At 31.7% G+C, this 20,385-nt stretch overlaps 1 protein-coding gene across 2 annotated transcripts in view; it reads left to right on the plus strand.

The window, feature by feature from the left end:
• The window catches only part of LOC113511559 (cytochrome P450 4d1-like), a 28,547-nt gene extending 8,162 nt beyond the window's left edge, over positions 1–20,385 (plus strand). The window contains exons 1-10 of one of the 2 annotated variants that reach the window (XM_026895187.3): positions 4,186–7,103; positions 9,251–9,340; positions 9,862–9,972; positions 10,645–10,830; positions 11,459–11,655; positions 12,020–12,089; positions 12,765–12,972; positions 13,143–13,294; positions 16,692–16,877; positions 20,110–20,385. In XM_026895187.3, coding sequence (XP_026750988.2) covers positions 6,947–7,103; positions 9,251–9,340; positions 9,862–9,972; positions 10,645–10,830; positions 11,459–11,655; positions 12,020–12,089; positions 12,765–12,972; positions 13,143–13,294; positions 16,692–16,877; positions 20,110–20,300 — 1,548 coding nt within the window. In that variant the 5' untranslated portion in view covers positions 4,186–6,946 and the 3' untranslated portion in view covers positions 20,301–20,385. Of the gene's footprint in view, positions 1–4,185; positions 7,104–9,250; positions 9,341–9,861; positions 9,973–10,644; positions 10,831–11,458; positions 11,656–12,019; positions 12,090–12,764; positions 12,973–13,142; positions 13,295–16,691; positions 16,878–20,109 lie in introns of those variants that run through there. The other variant, XM_052894852.1, reaches the window with a different exon arrangement.

Genomic DNA, 20,385 nt, shown 5'->3' on the forward strand with positions numbered 1-20,385 from the left:
TCTTTATAGCCAAACTGCGGTCGCTAACCTATGCTCTACACGTATGAAATGCAATATAATCGTTTCGAATTTTGCTTGCCATAATACCTATTGTGAAAAGCTGCCTTACATTTTATGCCGCGAGGTTATGTTCTAACTTTTTATCTAGTACGCAATTACTTATTGTGTTATTAATATTATTATAAAAAATCTTTAACAGTCTTTTACTTTATTTAAAATATACAATGGTATCTAATCTATACAATAATCTTTTTACTTACTATATTTTATTTTATAAATAAACGCATGCGTTTGTCATAAAGTAGGTAAATTATGGATTAACCTTATAAAAGTTAACAGGCAAAATAATTTACTGAAATGGCAATTTTATATTTTTTCAACTGATATGAACACAGTTGATATCTTTAGTTAACTTAATAAATTATCAGTACATTCATATACTTAATTACGTAAGAGAAGTACTAGTGTATTGTACTTTAGATAAATGATATTATTATTTTATGGTATTTCCCGTGTATCCAGTACGGCTGCATAAATTCTTTAAATAATACACATACCATATAATTTTCTGTCGTGTTAATTCTATGCAGTGTAATTTACTGACTGTGAACAATAATTGTCACTCACACATAGTATCTATTGTATTATCTGTTCTACAATAGTCTAATGAACTCTATTCTACAAGTTGTCCAACGAACATGTCTAAATGAAGCAATGCAAATGTAGTAGTTTGGGACTTGTTAAAGAAGTTGGATCTTAGAGTGTGCTACTATTACTTATACTGTAGTGCTACTATAGCCAGTCTCAATAGAACTTAATGACAAGGTAACTAAGTATTGTTGAAATTATCCTATATACAGTCTTTAAAAAAATTAACAAATTGGGGCTGGGCCAATTTCATAATATTAGGTCTGAAGAACTCTTTCCTAAGGTTCGTGTAAACTGTAGACATTTTATGTGATAATAATATTTCCTTTCGCGTCATTATCAATTCTATGTATCTAATATGATGAGATGAAAATGTATGCCAACAATTATCCTACGTCTGCATAAGCCTTAAATTGTATCTATATTGGCGTATGTTCTGAAGCATTAACACTGCTTTACATTTCATTTTGGATGATCCACATTAAATAGTTTTGCTAAACTATCAAATTAAAATTTTAAAAGAGATAAATTTAGGGAATAGTATCTCAAAATCAACCACATTGTATCTTATTAAGCGTTTACAAACATTTTCAATTCTTCTGTAATTTTTTGGGATCAGTGACAGACGACGATGTGAATCACATCAAGTAACGACACCTTTGTTATTTATGAAGTGTGAGTTACTCTTGAAATAAATTCCAATAGATCGATATTGGAATTGAAACGATTCATACTCTCGAATTGCAATAACTCGCAACATAATGGTTCTATACAGTTCTGATAGATGCATATTAGTGCAACTTGTCAATGCAAACTATTGCAAAGTGATTCCAATTTTAACTTAATTCTTAATTGTTATTTCATGTGCACACATGTCATTGATTGTACAAAATTGTCATTGATTTTAAATTGGATTGATATTGATGTTAAATTCAAGAGAAGGTCTGCTGATTTTGATAATTCTTGCATTCGATTTGTTTTTTTTTTTATGTCAAAATGATAAATTAACTGATCCCCCACCCAATGAAAAGCGGCGATCTCCACCTATAAATATGAATAAGATCATGAATAGAGACAGCGGCACAGTTGTAAAAAGACAAAAATATACAATGGATATCGGAAAATATTCTATAATCCCAATGGTATCCCTCATTTATTGATATTTTTTTAATAATAATAAAAAATAATAATAAATTTAATAATAGCTACAATAAAGTTATTATTATTATTATTATTTATTGATATTCCCGAGGATTATCTTACTATTCTATGACAAGTTTGTTCCCGTGTTGATCATGATTTTATTCACTATTTATTTTTGGAATAAAATCTTTATGTTACAAATATTTTTGTTTTCAGGATATCAATATGCCCTGATGTCTATGAAGACCGCGTTGTCGACCATACTCAGATCTTACAAGGTGGTAGGGGAGCGGGAGCCTACTACTATTCCTCACATTCGAGTCAAAGTAGATATTATGATGAAGGACGTTGACGGATATTGTGTGGCTTTGGAGAGACGAATGCCAACATCCACAAGAAAATAATAAATATCGCCGGACTTATTACACTAGCGTTATTTAGTAACAAACTAAATTGAACTTGTACTATAGATACTTTATTTCGTAAATACGTATATATTTTATACCGATACGAGATAGTAACCTTTAAGAAAAGAGCATATTCCTTTGTAAAAGGCCGGCAGCATACGCGCAATTCCTCTGGTTTTGCGGGTGCTCATGGGCGGCAGTAGTCAGTTGTGCCGCATGCTCGTTGCCCCCTGTGTTATAATAAAAATCTTATATGTACATATTCATGAATACAAATGTTTGTACTGTGGGGGAATCGAACTCGCGACCCCTGGAATATAACCTTATCTTCCAGGTGTGTGCAAACACTAACAAAATGCGCGTTAGTGTTACAATATTATTATTAAGTATAATTTAATGAAGTAAAACGGTCTGTTATTAAGAAAATTACTTTGGGGTTGTTTAAATGGATAAAGACCAGATGAGCAACTACTTTTTATTTTTTATTATATAATATTCTAAGCAAATAAAATAAATTATGTACAAAGTTCTAATTGGACTTTCTTTTTCATTCGACACATAATAAGTATTGTCTATGTACTTTCATAATAATCGGTGGGGATTACTGTCCCATTTGCCAATAATTAAATATTATTTATTGTAAACATATAGTAATAATAATAAATGATAAATTAGAAATAATGTAAGCAAAGGTGAACTTATCTCTAAAAGAATTCTCTTCTAGTTATTCTAATGCAGTGGCATAGGAAGTAATAAGTGGGCAGCAGAAGCCATTTATTCTGTCTAAAGACTGTTAAAATTGGGAAGTAGTGGTTGTTTGTTTTATTGGAACCCAATGAAATGAACATAATGTACTAGAGGAAGACTTTGTACAAAATTCGATTGCTTGGGTACCTCTGTCGCATTTGTGTTTCTGTCGTGAAGCAGTCGTGTTTGCATGGCTGTGTTTCGGTTTGCAAGGTGGGATATGGTAGTGAAATTATAGTATACGTGCTTTACCTGAATGTAACAGAGAAAACAATTTCATATTTTACTCGGTGTTAATAACAAATTTGCAACTTTGTGTTAAACTTATTTAAGCAGGCGCTTCCTTTTTTTTATAATTATTGTATAGTCTATTATTGTAAACTAAACTTAAACGTATTTATCATCGAATATCAGAGTTTATTATTAATAAATTCCATTGTATTCACGACAAAACATTGAATAAATTATTCAAAGATAATTAGAAAATTCGAAGTCAAAAATACTGTCATTGTTACTAATTCTTGATAAGGATAATTTAATACGAATGGGAGTGTGAGTACGCAAAGACGCTTCAACCTATCCATACAATAAAAACATCCAATGTTCCCATAAATAGTAATGGAGCAAATTAATATTTAAAATAGAGCGCATTCGCAACATGCACGTTGGCCCACAACTGCTTCTAGCAACAATCAGATAAACTGTTTGGCCAATTAAGGATAGGTTACTAGCACGAGTAACCGTATGTAAATGCATATGTTGTTGACGGGTTCTAGGAAAAATCATTATTGTCAAAAACGTGTGACATACCTAAAGAATTTATTTTATGCAAGATTTTTCTTTCAAATCTGTTGGTATTAACATGGCTAGACCTTCTTTTAAATTAAATCGAAAGGGACGAGGAGCTAAATTATCTAAGTCTTATTTATGGATGGGGGAAAAGGGATTGTTAGCAATGGTGTTTGACAGCCCCCTAGCAATATGCTTATTAGGTGACCTCCACGTGGTTCCCCCTGGAAACCATCGTGAACAATTCTTGTTGAATTCTTCATGATGGGCTAACTGACTTACTTCATCCTATATATCCTTCATTTCACTCACCCATAATGAGAACATTCCTTCGCTTAAGGTGTATACGATTTCAAGCGGTGTTCTGGGTGAAATACCATTCCATTATCATTCATTAAAAAAAGTTTTATTTATGTTTTTCTCCAGATGTCCGCAAACTGGACGTGATATATCAACGCCAAGAACTTCTAAACTCGATTTATTATCAAGGGAAGTGCCTTAAAAATGAAAAGATTAGACAAATAGCATCTTTTTTATGGTAAACGATCAGAGTTATGTCTTCTTAGGGTTGAATTGGACAAGATTGTGTTCGCCCCATATTAAAACTTGATAGAGTGAAGTTTTGATTTTAGACACAAGTCTATTCCGGCACTTATTGGTATGTACCCGTGTGTTGTTTGCAAGACCGGTATATTATGCATCCCCTGTACTGTCATCCGTATCATCAACATTTCATTATCTGACCACTGCTGTACATAGGCCTCCCCCATAGATCGCTATAAGGAACTGTTCTGAGCCGCCTGCATCCACTGTCTCCCTGCAATGTATTTAAGGTCATTACTTCATCTAGTGGGTAGTCGTTCTAAATTGCTCATAAGAGGTTGCCACTCAAGAATCTTTCTTCCCCGTCGGTTGTCGGTTCTTTGAGCTATGTGACTAGCCCATTGCTACTTCAGCTTGCTTATCCTTAGAGCTATTACGGTTATTTTCATTCTTTTGCGGATTCGTTTCTTGAAGCATAGCCCTTTCCATAGCCCGTTGAGTAACTTGAAGCTTTTGCATACGGGTAATCGTGTAGTTATCACTGTCAACAGCATGTCTTCAAACTTTGAGATATTTTGGATGAAAGATTTATCGAATGCTGCCCAGCCGAATTGGATTCGTCGGTTTACCTTTCGGTCGAGTTGGACTTACCTATTCGGATAACTTGTCCCAAGTATACATACTTGTCGGTATCTTCGAACGTAGTGTTCTCAATCGTAACTAGTATAGGTGTGACATGGACTTTAGACATGATTTTAGTCTTGTCCATGTTTATCTTAAGTCTACCTGTTGAGAGATACTACTAAGGTTATTAAGCATAGTATTCAGATCTTCCAGGGATTTTTGTGCTAGGTAAAAATGGTATGGTAACCCTGCCTGCGCTAACGGGATACGCTGGCGGAGCACCAGTGAAGGGTGATAGATGAGAATAAAAACAGGCCAGTTAGCCCATCATGATGAATTCATCAGGAATCAACCATGATAGTTTCCAGGGAGAACTGCGAGGAGGTCGACCTGGTTGGGTATATTGCTAGCAATAGGATTCTCAGTTTCCATTGCTAACAATCCCTTTCCCCCCTCTTCCAGGGATTCCGCTATGATTACTATGTCATCGGCAAATCAAAGATGAGTGATGTATTCGCTATTAATGTTCATACTATATCTTATGCAGATCAAGAGTTTGATAATATTTTCCAATGCAGCTGTGAAGAGTTTTGGGGATATAACATCACTCTGTCTTTTTGACAGATATTCGACAGCTTGATCGATATATCTGGTGACCAAAGGGCTAGCGCGTACTTTTACCACGGTACAAATTACTAGTAAACATGACCCACAATCTTAAATCGTCAAGATGTATTTTAAAAATAGTTGTTATGTCTTTTTGTAACAAAATAAAACTAATATATTGTTTCAATATCTATTTATTATTATAAAAATTGCATTTAAATTCAATATAAATATTTCTGCAGGTTAATCACAAAATTGTCGCAACTAATATCAATTAATATTTTCAATTAAATGTAGAAAAAAAAGTAAAAATATTTTCGATTTAAATCTGTAATTTTCCTGATATTTCATGTCATTTTACCATGTTTTCAAAAATTCTTAGTTTATATGAGAACTTTTATTTAAAGGTCTGCTGCTCCTCTCCCAGCTACGGCCATGCATGACTTCATTAGTTACATTTACTATAGTTAACCTATTGAACTAGGCGATGATTAAGTAGTACATTGGCACTACGATTATTTTGTTTATTGCATTATACTATATTTAAATAAATAGTGGATAAGATTATGGGCTTAGATAATACAAAATACAGTAAGCTATTAAAAGAATTTTGACTGTATTAAAATTTATTAAAAGTATTTAACTATGTTAAATGCAATGTAAACGATCCACTATTAAATGAACGGATGTGTAGAAAAAGTCGTGGATAGTGGGCTGTATATTTGGCGCTATATATTTATAAAAATACCAAATAATGACAGCGTATATTCGATGCTTATAGTATATACGAAGAGAGGAAAAGAGATCGTGGCACAGAGCTGCCATAAATGGGAGAAAAACATAAAAACATTGTTATTTAATAAAATTTTTGGATTACCAACACGACGGTCTCAAATGTGTTGTAAAGACTGGATACTAGTAGATTAGGACAGCTTCTTATGATAGTCTATAGATGTCTGTATATTCAGCAAGACAGATTCCACAGTCATAAGGATAGGACAGGAGGAGAAGCTTTCGATTAGGAACTACGCTGTCACGTAAATACACAGATACATTTATTAAACTTGTAAGTTCTTATTTGTTTGTTTGAGTCGGCATTTAAAAAGAAAATTTGTGTTGGGAAAGTCATGTATTCGTTTTAAATTTTTCAATAAATATTTTATTGCTAAGATTAAGTGCATTAAAAAGGTATGAAGTGCGACAAAATTATTTGCTTTACTTATCCATATATCCTGAAGGTTGCATTGTTACATTATCGCCATGATCTCATTGACCCCGAGTCACCGATATTGACACTGAGTTTACCTACACTTCAGTTGTCGACTTTAAAAGACTCGAGCGAACAAATTATAATTACACCGCCGCGTATACGCTAACGCAATAGGTGCATTACATTTATATTGTTTTAATTGTGGTCACAGACGTTTGTATATGTTAAAATGCTGTTGTATTTGATTGCTGGAGTATTGGTGGTGTGGACGGTGGTGTACAAGTATAGAAGATGGAATTTGTACAAATTAGCTTCAATGATCCCGGCGCCCACAAACGAGTGGCCGATGATAGGTGTAGCGCACACGCTGTCTGGAAGCACCGAGGGTAAGTATTTTAAAGTAGCTGTATTTTACGGTTATAACTAGGTGAATTAGAGTAAAAGTTTTATATGTGTTAATACAGGATGGTTTACAGACAGGTGTTAAGATTCTTCTCCGTATCAAATTTCTTTGATGTCACTAAGAAACTATTCTTTGTGTTAAGTTAGGATATCATTTATAGGTGTACTAAATTGGGTTCAAATCTGTTGAGCCATTTAAGTGTGATCAAGAAATAAATATATAAATATATTTACAAACATTTATAATATTGGTAGGGTATATTATAACACAGCTGTGTAAACATTACTTCACGTTATAGTCTAAATGTATTCAATTTGTAATAAGATTTTGCTCCAAAAATAAAAACACCAAATCAATCGTAACCAATCTGCATAATGAAAAAGGCATAACTATAATTATTAATCAGTTATTTTTAATTAAAAGTCAAGCTACTGAAACGGTTTTCATGAGATTTCTATTTGATCAATCCTTTTAAATAAAAAAGAAATTCTTTAAATCGGTTTATTAATGTCGGAGTTATGAGGTAATAAACCAAATTGAATACTGCTTTTTCGGATGTTGTGTACAATATAAAATGATCTAGGATTTTTCTACACATCACTTCATACAATGAAATGTTAAGGTGTAGCTATCCCGTAATTGGAATAAATTATTAAATAAATAAAACACAGTCTGATTTTAAGTTTGGTTAACGTTTTTGCATTAGTCAAATTTTTGATAACACGGACACACACGGTTATATTTTATAACACAGAGTAACTAATAAGGTCTTTATTCGTGGGCTCGCTAGCTTCATTTTAGATCATGTCATCGTTTTCCATCAGGTGAGTAGATTTTTGTCTGTCTGTATGTTTGTTTTCGCATTATGTAGAAAACTAATACACCAAGTTGAATATCATTTTGTGAACATGGATAAAAGTTTTTCATATAAAACGCCGACGTACAAATGATTAGGTGTTATTTAAAAGATGATGATGATGTTTAACATTATTAAAGAATTGGGAGAAATTTAAAGTGACATAGAAGATTTCGGTATTGCCTATGCCATCTATACGATTTCATTCATAATTTCTGTCGTTAACGATCTACTACTGAACATAAGTCTTCCCCATAAGGGAAGTTTCGCCAGTGGTTGTTACACTTGGCAGGCGGGTTAGCAACCGCAGTTAGACTTTTAGAGATTCCTCCCTCCACTATTAAGTTCTCTTAGGCGCGTTCTACATCCATAGGAAAAGAAGGGGTGGCCAATTCTATGCCGGGACTACTCGGCTAATACTATTAGCTATATGATTTCATTACTACCACTTACCTTTTACCTTCATTTTTGTTTAGTATCTCTAAACACTGAAGGAGGCCTATATTAAATAGGGACAGATAACGACTGATGTGGGGATGATGAAACAAATAAAACTAAAATTTTAGGAGTACTTGTTGTTGAACTTGATTTAATTAGGTATGTATACATTTAATGACATGTTGCTTTTATTGACCTTGTTATAATTAGTTTGTCTGCTTAAGAGATTGCTTCTAGAGATAAGGCCGCCTTTTGTATATGCACATTCTGTATAAATACTCCTTGTATAAATTTCTACTGTGCGCAATAAAAAGTTTATTATTAGTTTTGCCTTTTATAATATTTAATACGAACTGCTAACGAATGGAATACACTTTCTGCTTCTGTATTTCCGGGGAAATACAATCTGGATTCTTCAAGTCGATGGTAAACAAGTATCTTCTAGGTAAGTGCGCGTGCTAGATCTTATCATTACTTACCATTAGGTGACGTAAGATGAAGCGCATCTTGTAATAAAAAAAATTGTTTTTTTTTATGCAACTTAGAATGACAAACAAGCTGACGACCCACCTGAAGGGAAGTGGTAATCGTCGCCTATAGATATGAGCAGTATCATGGAGAGAGCAGAATATACTGTTTCGCCCATGATACCCCCATGCATTGTCATTCCTAATGATTCAAGTATCCTGTAAATTCACTGCCATATTCCATCCTTCAAATCGAAACACAGCCATGCATGGGACAGAGATGTTCAAGCAATCGACTTGTACAAAGTCTCCCTCTAGTCTTAAGGTAAGAATATTTTGTGATAAAACAATAAATTATTTTCTTTGTAGATATAATGGCATCGTTACAGAAGATCAGTTACGAGGCAATGGATAATGATGGAATGATAAAAGTCTGGTTGGGTCATATACTTTACTTTGGTGAGTTTATTCATTGTTATAAATAAAGTTGATTATAAATTCATTGTTATAAATGAAGTTGAACAAACCAGAAGAAGAAACTATTATAAAATGATAAACTAATACAGCTTATAAAGGTAAGTAATATTCATTTGATTTAGTGTCCGATAACTGTAATGGACCCCTTCCTTTCTCGTGGGTGTTGTAAGAGACAACTGAGAGAGCTTATGGGCAGCAGCGTCTCTTTTAAAATATCTAACTGCGGTTGCTAATCCGCTCGCCAAACGTGGCAACTTATGTTCAGCAGTGGACAGTTAAGGGCTGAGATACAAACTGTAATGAAATGCATTAAATTTTAAGCAAAGAAATAAAAAATATTCTACAATATTGTTTGTTATTTTGGGAGATATTTTGATTTCAATTTTTTTTATTTGATAGTTTTTTTTTGTGTGAATACTGGATGTTACTTTTTTTTATTTTACTTGTTTCTGTTATTTTTTTTTATATATTTATAACTGATAAATTTGATATTATTTTGTTAGTGGTGGTAAATCCATTGGACTTGGATGTTTTGATGAAAACTTGTTTAGAGAAAGATGATTTACACCGTTTTATCAGAAAGATAATTGGGAATGGAACTGTATTTGCTCCAGGTAAGGACGATAATAACGAATAAAATGTACCAACAAATAAATTATATATTATAAATTGATGTGTGTGGTTCCCGCATACAATATAATATTTTGGGTGTTGTAAGAGGCGACTAAGGGAACTTATTGGTTGAGGGCTGGGCAGCAGCGTCCCTCTTAAAACGTTACCAAAAGCTTAAGTGTGGTTGCCAACTCGTTTACAAGTGCCTACCGTCAACAACCCCTTATGTGGGAGGTCCTTGTTCAGCAGTGGACAGTTAATGGCTGATATGATGATGATATTATAAAAAAAATATTATAAAGCAAATGTGTATGTGAAATACACATTTGCATTATGACAAATTAAGTTTTTGAAAAATAGAAACAGAGTATGTGACAAAATTTTTATGGGATAAGTAATTACGGTTAAATGCAAAAATAATCAACAATTTTAGTTTTGAATTTGTAAAGATACTGCGTAACATAAAAAAAAAAACAGTTAAATTGAGAACTTATTTTCTTACTATTATTATTACTATAAAAAGATAATTGCTTTTGTCGCTAATTGATGAAAATATTCAATTAAAATGATAACTTATTTAAAATATTCACTTATTATTGATTTTATTATATGTATTTTGAAATAATATTTAATATTGATAAAAGTGTCTTCAATTTAATTTCTTTTCCGGACAGTGTCGATTTGGAGAAAACGACGCAAAGTCTTGGTGCCAGCTTTTAGTCCAAAGATTGTGGAGAGCTTCGTGGATGTGTTTTCAGAACAGAGTGTCAAATTGACCAAACAGCTGGAAAAGCAAGTCGACAAAGGTCCATTTAGTTTATGGCCTTTTGTAAGCACCTACACCCTTGATTCAGTTTGTGGTAAGATATTTTTTAATTGCATAGTCTAGAAGGTGTGTTGTTATCACGTTCACCTTAATTTTTTTAAGTCACAAAATTATTATTGGAATACAATATTTATATATTAATAATATTGCATGTCATGTGGCACCAATGAGAGATGATCACCATCCCACATTGGTGTTGTCTCAACGTCTGATCAGATGGTTCATCGTGACAAATTTATTAGGTATTAATCAAGATGGTTTCTTGCGGGACCGCGTAATGTCGATCTAGCTGAAGATACTACAAGTCCTTATTATTAATCTCGCCGTTTTCTCCTCGTTGAGAGATATTTTTTTTATATGACGGCGATAGCTAAGCTGAACATATTGACATAGATTTTATTTTTGTTTGTAATAAATAATGTACTCTACATTATTTATTTTTCAGAGAAATTATGGCTCGTTGTTTAAGTCTGTGATATATATATATATATATATATATATATATATATATATATATATATATATATATATATATATATATATATATATATATATATATATATATATATATATATATATAACTAAAGTAATATAAATAATAAAGTAATTTCTTTATTATTTATATTAAATATTTATTCATTTGAATTATTATTGTATTTAAGAAACGGCGATGGGTGTTAAAATGAATGCTCAGGAAAATCCAGATTCTCCATTTTTGATTTGTTTGAATCGCATATTAAATTTGGTGTGTAAAAGAATATTCCACTTGTGGCTTCAGCCTGAATGGTTATTTAAACTGTTCCCACAGTATATCGAGCATCAAAAGTGTTTAAATGAAATGCATGAATTCGTTGATAAGGTAAGTTGAACATTAATTAAGTTTAGAAAAAAAAATACCTGTATAAAGCACGTCATATACGTACCGTGTCGTCGAGTGCTAAGATTCTGAGGTTTTCAGAAAGCTTAAAAACATATTGATTGCGTGGTGATGTGCAATGACTTTTTTAATAATAATATTACGAGAATGTGATTATGCTATCCTGAGCAAACACATGCTTCCAAGAATGTTAATGGCTCATTTATTATCATGCAATTTGGTATACACGTAATCACTGAGATAAAGAAGGAGATAGGCCGCATATTTCTTAGTCAATTATTGTATCTTGGACATGCAAACGTTTTTATTGAAATATAGTAAAGAATTGTTGTCATTTTGCTTTTAGGTAATAAAGATGAAACGGGCTGATATGAAGACTGAAAGTAAGTCTAAACCTGAGACAGATAAAGTATATGGTAAGTATATGGTAAATAGTTTTTACTCGTGGGGAGGCCTATGTTTATATATGGTATATACATTAGTTTTTATAATGTGTTCCAATAAAACTTAATGAAAAGGTAACAAAATTTTGTTGAAATTATTTAAAATAGATACATTATTTAAATGAAATTAGTGACAAATCGAAATATTCAGTCAATAATCGAATTCTAGTTTGTAGTACTATTGGACATCAGGGGACAGTCTTATGGCCCAGTAAATTTTTCAATAGTTGACATATTCAAACAGATAGTATACTGAGATTGGAGAGAAGGATTTAATGATTAAAAGTGAACCTAAGCTATTTGGACCTACACCTGCGTACTTGTGAAGGTTGTTTTTAATTGAACGGTAACCCTGCCTGCGCTATCGGTATACGTTGGCGGGGTATCAGTGATGAATGGTGAGGATGAACTCAGGTCAGTTAGTCTTGATCATTAACAACTCTCTTCTCTCTGTGTAGCTTGTATGTTATAGCAGACGATTTAATTTTTATCGGCAAAAAGTACATCAAAAAGATTTATAAATCTTCTTCTTAATTCGTATATAAAGATATATAAAAATTGCCTGAGTAGTTTAATTTTGAAATTAAAATTATTGGTTTTACCACAGTTGAAGTTGGTATTTTTGTGGAATACAATCTTATTTTACAGATTTAGGGCAATACAAAATGCAATCGTTCCTCGATTTATTAGTGACACTTTCTGGCGGCAACACTGGCGGCGGTTACACTGACATAGAGCTCAGGGAAGAAGTTCTTACATTAACTATAGCGGGGACCGACACATCAGCGGTTGCTATTGGATATGTCTTCAAGCTTCTGGCCAAATACCCTGACGTACAAGAGAAAGTTTATCAAGAGTGAGTATTTTCATTTAGGTCTGTTATAAGTATGAAATAAAAGATTAATTAATTTAAAATAGCTTTTACATGCGACTTCATCTCAGTCCAGTACATACTGGGGTATGTTTAATGCCGGTTTTTATAAAGTGTCATAGAAATTTTATATTTATTTATATATTATTTACCAGGTTGTGTAAAGTATTTGGCGACTCCAATCGTCCTGTGATCAAAGAAGATTTACCCAAATTAAAATATTTAGAAAGAGTTGTTAAGGAAACACTTCGACTTTTTCTACCTGTACCCTTTGTTATAAGAAAAGTGCTGAATGACATCGCTTTACGTAAGTTAATGAACACTTTGAAATAACTATTATTATTTCTTTATTTATAGATACAAATTAAACTATTGGTATAAATTTGACTTCAATAGATGATCAGTTTTATTTGACCTTTGTTATTATATATTTTTAAGTTATATATGTTTTCCGTGTGGTACCAACATACAATGGGTCAACCTTTCCTTTTTCGTTGGTGTCGTAAGAGGCAACTAAAGGGCTTAATGGTTGAGGGATGGGCAGCAGCATTCCTCTTAAAACATCACTAAAGCCTAACTGCGGTTTGCCAGCCTGTCTGCCAAGTGTAGCAACTACTGGTAAAAGTCCCCTTTGTAGGGGAAGCCTATGTTCAGCAGTGGACACTTAATGACTGAAATCACAATAAAGATCTGATATGTCTATCTTGATCATGTTCATATTCAAAATTATGTAATAGGTATGAAAATATACAAAAGGAAACCGTAGACTCCTACAGTCATATCGACTACACATGGTTTATGGTTACTTGTACCGGGATCGTAAGAGTCCTCACAAATTCATGAACTATTACAATATTACTATCATATTATAACTGTTCATTATTATGAAATAAAAAAAAATCAGCTGTAATAAGTTCAAATATAATATTTGTTCTGTTAAGTTACGTAAAAATATCAAATGATGCTGTATGCTTGTTTGTAAATATTGTTTCTAAATATTCCATGGCAAGTAGCGCCTGAGATGTTTGTTTAATTATGTTGTTGCTGAAAAATGGTTAATTGTACATAATTTACATTAGACACGATAAAAGATAAATCTTTAATTGTGAATCTTTTATCGCCATTGTACTCGTATATTAAAACTATACTTAAAGGATTTTATAATTGTATATTTAAATGATTTTAATGATTGTGCCATCTTCAAAATATTAGGAAGTGAGTTCCATAGACGTTCATCATGTACAGTGAATGACTTGGTATATAGCTTTGTATATTAAAATAAGGCAAATCCAAAAAGAAGTCATTACTGCATCTCAGGTGGATATCAACCTCGCGAAATTTGAATCCTTCCCGAAGGTAATATGAATATGTTGTATTAAAAAGAACAAAGGTATTAAAAAAGATTAAAAGAGACAACAATAACAGTAATATTATTGTAATATTTCGTTACATATATAACGATTGTTTACAGAAACACTTTTATCAGATTTCTCTTGCTCCTTTTATTTATAGCCGCCAGAAGATAGCATAATTTCTAGAAACGATATGATAAAATTATTTATTGAAATGTAGATGGAAAAGGTCGTAAATATTTGAAGTGTAAAGGACAGTATCTTTATATAAATGTTTGCTTGTGTAATGGTTTTGTTTGTACAGTCTGCTGCAGAAATCAAAGAATAGATAATAAATTATAAGAAAAGTGAATACTAAAAATAATCAAAAATTATTTGACGCAGTAAAATATCTGATAAGGTTACAATTTCAAAGTTACAAGAACGCAAACGTTAATATCACATAAAATGCAAAACGTCATTACGCCATAAGACCCTAAACATGATTATGCATAAATCGTTGAACTGCATGCTACAAAAGTTGTAGAACAAAAATAAAGAATTAACATTGAACACAAAACTCGTATTATTAGATAAGTATACCTAATAATGCATGTACCAATTGTATCGAAATTAATAAACAAAGCATGACTGACATGCTTAACCTTGTTGGTTTTATGTGAATGGTGTGGACCATGAAAGTTATCAAACCCTTTAATGAATTAATTAATCAGCATACATCCCATGACATTTGCTTAAGGGCATTCCCTTACGACATACATTAAAATTAATTTTATCTTTCTCAATATTAACTATGAACGTGAAAATGATGATAAACATTTACAACTAACCCATTCAATACTAGTTGTACACACGATAATAACACTAGTTGTGTGTGTGTGAGTGATTGACCGGGATAAAATGGAAAAGTAAAGTATATATCAGGATAAAATGTAGTTATGCTTGCAACATATAAGGCAAAACTTTATGCCAATTGGGTAGTTAAAGCATTAAAAGGTACTAAACAAATAAATATTTCTTATAACTTTCGTATTTATAATATCAGTAAGGATTATCTAAAAAGTGTCGTGCAATATGTTTCTAATGAAATAGTATTGAAGATATTAAAAAAGATTTTATGTAGTTGTAATGTAGTTGAGTAAGTTGTACTTTTGTTACCTGCTACCTTTTTAAGTTACTGATGCTAGACTTATTCTATCCCCTTTGTTTATATTTACTATCATATATATCCACAAAAATTATATTATATTAGCTTTATTAAAATAACATAGATGGTCCAATTAGGATTTTATTGTATTAAGTGAAATTGGATTGGAAAGGTTTTTGTGTAGTAACTTCTTACCGAAAATTAAAGCAAAGAGGATTCATGCATGAGTTGCACTTGCTCCGTGATTAATTTTCCAACTGCAGATTTTTTATCGTATTGAAGCAATTTCAAATTGAAGCAACATTTAAACTTCATATTTATAATATGCTTTCAGAAATAATTGTTTTATGAAATTACTGATTAAAATACCAATTAGCGTATTGAATATATATTTTTAAATAGTACTACAAAAATTAAATCTTATGGTAGAACACAATTGTATCTTGTTATTGCGCTGTGTGTGCGCGGGTAAAACGTGGATAATGTAAGGAACAAATGATAAAAATGTTAAATAAAATAATAGGTTGGCTCGCAATTACTTATTGTATTATTAATAATATTATAAAAGATTTATTTAACTTTCTTTTACATTATTTAAAATAAACAATGGTGTGTAATCTATACAATAAAGATTTTTTTCTTACTATTTCTATTTTATAATTATATTTTACAAATAATTTGTCAAATAGAAAAGTAACTATAGATGATTTTTTTCATGAATATACGAGTATAAATACCGGTTTAGACTACAAAATGCGTACTGTATAAAACCATCTTTTAAATTTCTCTAGGACATAATCTTGTACAAAGGTACGTAATTATGCAACCAGGGATCATTAGAAAATGATTTAAATAATGATGATATTCTTATATACAAATTTATTATTTATAAATTTATAGTATAAATAAAAGGAATAAATATGTTCACGATTATGATCAATACTAGAGTCAATTGTATTTGTCGATTTTTATGACGAATGAAACTCTCGTCATATCAATATTTTGCCGTGCATACTAGAAAGTTATGTGGTAAAAAGTGAGCCTACTACCATTAATTAGGTTTGTATTTAGTAATTCCCATTACCAGATTGTTAGATGGAAATAAAAATTTATACAACGTTTTTCGTGTATGCCAGATTCAAACTCCCGATTCTAATAATATCGTATGTGTAGTATAAATAATGTACTTTTTTTTATCATTTCAGCCTCAGGTCGAGTCCTTCCTGCTGGTTCGGGTGTCGGCGTCTCTATCTGGGGAGTCCATCGCGATCCCCACTATTGGGGTCCAGATGCGGAGCACTTCGACCCCGATAGATTTCTTCCGGAGCGGTTTAATCTTGCGCACACTTGTAGCTACATGCCTTTCAGCAGTGGACCGAGAAATTGTCCAGGTGAGTGTCTGTAAAATACTATTACAAACTAGTGATGTATTGAATTGATCTGTTTTGGTAACATTTCCTTCGGAACTGGTGGTCTATACTTGTTATTTTTCACTTTTCCGGAAAAAACTTCATCCTCTAAGCACAGGTTATAGATGTGTAGCAGTCTTTAAAAATATAATCTAGAATACTTTTAGTTCGACAAACCATTTCGACTTTAGTTTTGTGAGTGTTTGATCCACGTCAGCCAGCTATACGTTGTCAATGTGTATTCTCGCTGAACCATTTGCATTTCACATCTCGACTACTGCTTTGTTTAAGTTGACTTCTACCGGCACGGTACTTTAAAATAATTGAAAGAATTCTACGAGTTTTGTACACATTGTTTCTCTTCTTGACTCACCCCATTTTTACAAAATTTTTGTTTTTTATATTTTGATTTTATTTTATATAATTTCAAAACGCTCCGATCCTCTATTAATTATTTTTATACTTGATCCTCATACTGTGTATGAGCTATTTAAAACATAGTTTTCATTCGTACCTTACACCTAGGAATGCTATGTAATCGTTTCGCAATTTGCTCGCCTTTTACCTATTGTGCATTACATTTTATGTCGCGAATTCATTCAGCACGTGTACCATTCGGGGTAATTGTACCTCGAGGTTACATGTCTTAGCTTTTTATTTGGCTCGCAAATACTTAGTGCATTATTAATAATATTTCAAAAATATTTGTAACATTTTTTACGTTAGTTAAAATATACAATGAAAAGATTGCTTAGCGATAAGGCCACCTTTTGTATCATTTCTTATTACAGTTAATGTGTTTACTATTTTATAAATGGTGCAATAAAGTGTACATAAATAAATAAAAAAAAATAGTATCTAATCTATATAATAAAGTTTTTTCTTACTATTTTTATTTTATAAATAAACGCGTGCGCTCGTCATAAAGTAGGTAAATTACGGATTAACCTAATAAGAGCTAATAGTTAAAATACTACACTGAAATGGGAATTTTATATTTTTTTTAACTGAAATGAAGATAGTTGATGTTTTTAGCTAATAATAATCTTGTTGCATATATCTATAAACTGATTTATAACTTAATTAAGTATTAGTACATTCATATATGATTTTTTTGTATTGGTAGTAGGCAAGAGAGGTATTGTATTGTACTGATTATACACTAGTACAACACAAAATGAAAATTCTAATTAAAACTAAAACGACAAGTCATTGTTGTAATAGTAGGCTAATATATGAATACTTGGAATCCTGTAGACAAGTGACAAAATAATCTATCATTGGAATAGCTACCACTAGTGAGTTCGTGGAAAAGAGTAAGATATCGGATGTCCCTATCTCATTTTATCTTGTCACAGTTGTCTGGAGGACCTGTTATGAGGAGAGACTTACAATCAGTAGTAAAATATGTATAGGATAATAATGTAAGCGTTGTAGCTAATTTACTATAAAATATTAGAGACAGAAGAAAGTATGAAATGTTAAAAGTAATTAATTAAGAAGGTGAAGTGGTAATAAGACGGCACATAGCACGAAGAACTGAACACCGATAGGGTGAAAATGTTTTCGAGTGACAATTTCGTTCAATAAAAATTACAATATAGTAACCCTTTTTTTAATAAGATACACGCAACGTTTACTTTGTTACCTAGTGTGAAATCCTGGCAGCCGTGGAGGTTAAATAACTGACATGATAATGATGGTAAATATATCCCTGACAGATCTAAGTGCATTGGCCTGTCGTTGAATATTAATAAGTAAACAAATAATAAGTCTTTCGACATCGCCGTTATGATTACATAATTGTTGCAATTACAAAACTTGTTTTTATAATTGTATCAAGTCTGCAACAATAATTCATATAGGTCTTTAGGTGAATAATATCACTATTTTATGGTATTTCCCTTATATTACATTGTAGCCAATACGACAGCATAAACTCTTTAAATAATACACATACTATATAATTTTCTGTCATGTTAATTCTATGCAATGTAGATCAATTTACTGACTGTAGACAATAGTTGTCACTTCCACATAGTATCTATTATATTATCTGTTCTACAATAGTCTGATGAACTCTGTACTACAAGTCGTCCAACGAACATGTCTAGATAGAGTAATGTATCCCTGTAATGTATAACTGTAATGTAGTAGTTTGGGGCTTGGCAAAGACGTTGGATCTTAGAGTGTGCTACTATTACTTATACTGTGGTGCTACTATAGCCAGTCTCAATAGAACTTAATGAAAAGGTAACTAAGTACGTACTAATTCTTGAAATTATCTATATATATTACACTATATATTATATATATATAATATTAAAAAAATAGTAACAAATTGGAGCCGGGCCAATTTCATACTATTACATTTACAGAATTCTTTGCTATAGTTCATGTAAACTGTAGACATTTTGTCTGATGATAGAAATTCCTTTTTCACCAGTCTCAATTCTACGTATCCAATATGATGAGACGTAAATGTGTGCCAAGATTTAACTTACGTCTGCATAAGTCTTAAATTGTATCGATATTGGAGTACGTTCTGAAGCATCAACACTTTTCGTTTAATTTAGATGATCCATATTATAATCGTTTTGTTAAGATATCAAATTAAAATTGTAATTCTAGAGATAAGAATACAAAATGTTACCTCAAAACTACAACTACATTGTGTTTTATTAAACAGCTATAAACATTTTTATTTTTTCTGTATTTTTTTTGAGTATTAATGAAAGACGATTATGTGAATCACATTGAATGACGACGCCTTTGTTAATAACTTTGATAATTGTTCTTGCGTTCGACTGGTTTTTTTATGTTAAAATCAAAAACAATCTGATCATTTAGGCAATGGAAAGCGGTAACCGTCATCTATAAACATGACTAAAACTATGAATAGATACAGCAGTTGACTTCAGGTTTTTTTTTATTTTTTACACCACTGAGGTGGCAAACAAGTTATCGTAGCCTATGAACGCCTGTGGCATAACGCGTACTTTGTCGACCAGTTAAACTTACTCTTAGTAAAAACACAAAATATACCTTGGATATCAGAAAATATTATGTAATCCCAATGGTATCCCTGATTCTTTAATATTTCGGAGGATTTTCTTATTATTCTATGACAAGTTTGTTCTCGTGTTGATCATGGTTTTATTCACTATTAATTTTTGGAATAAAATCTTTATGTTACAAATATTTTTGTTCTCAGGATATCAATATGCCCTCATGTCTATGAAGACCGCGTTGTCGACCATCCTCAGATCTTACAAGGTGGTGGGAGAGCAGGAGCCTACTACTATTCCTCACATTCGAGTCAAGATAGATATTATGATGAAGGACGCCGACGGATATTGTGTAGCTTTGGAGAGACGAATGCCAACGTTCACAAAGAAAAAATAAACATCCTCGGACTTATTACACAGCGTTATTTACTTGCAATCTACTTGTACTTGTACTATATCTATAGTATATATACTAAACAACT

Source organism: Galleria mellonella, unplaced genomic scaffold (assembly GCF_026898425.1).
Source record: "Galleria mellonella isolate WM207_F2 unplaced genomic scaffold, CSIRO_AGI_GalMel_v1 utg117, whole genome shotgun sequence".
Lineage (NCBI taxonomy): Eukaryota > Metazoa > Arthropoda > Insecta > Lepidoptera > Pyralidae > Galleria > Galleria mellonella.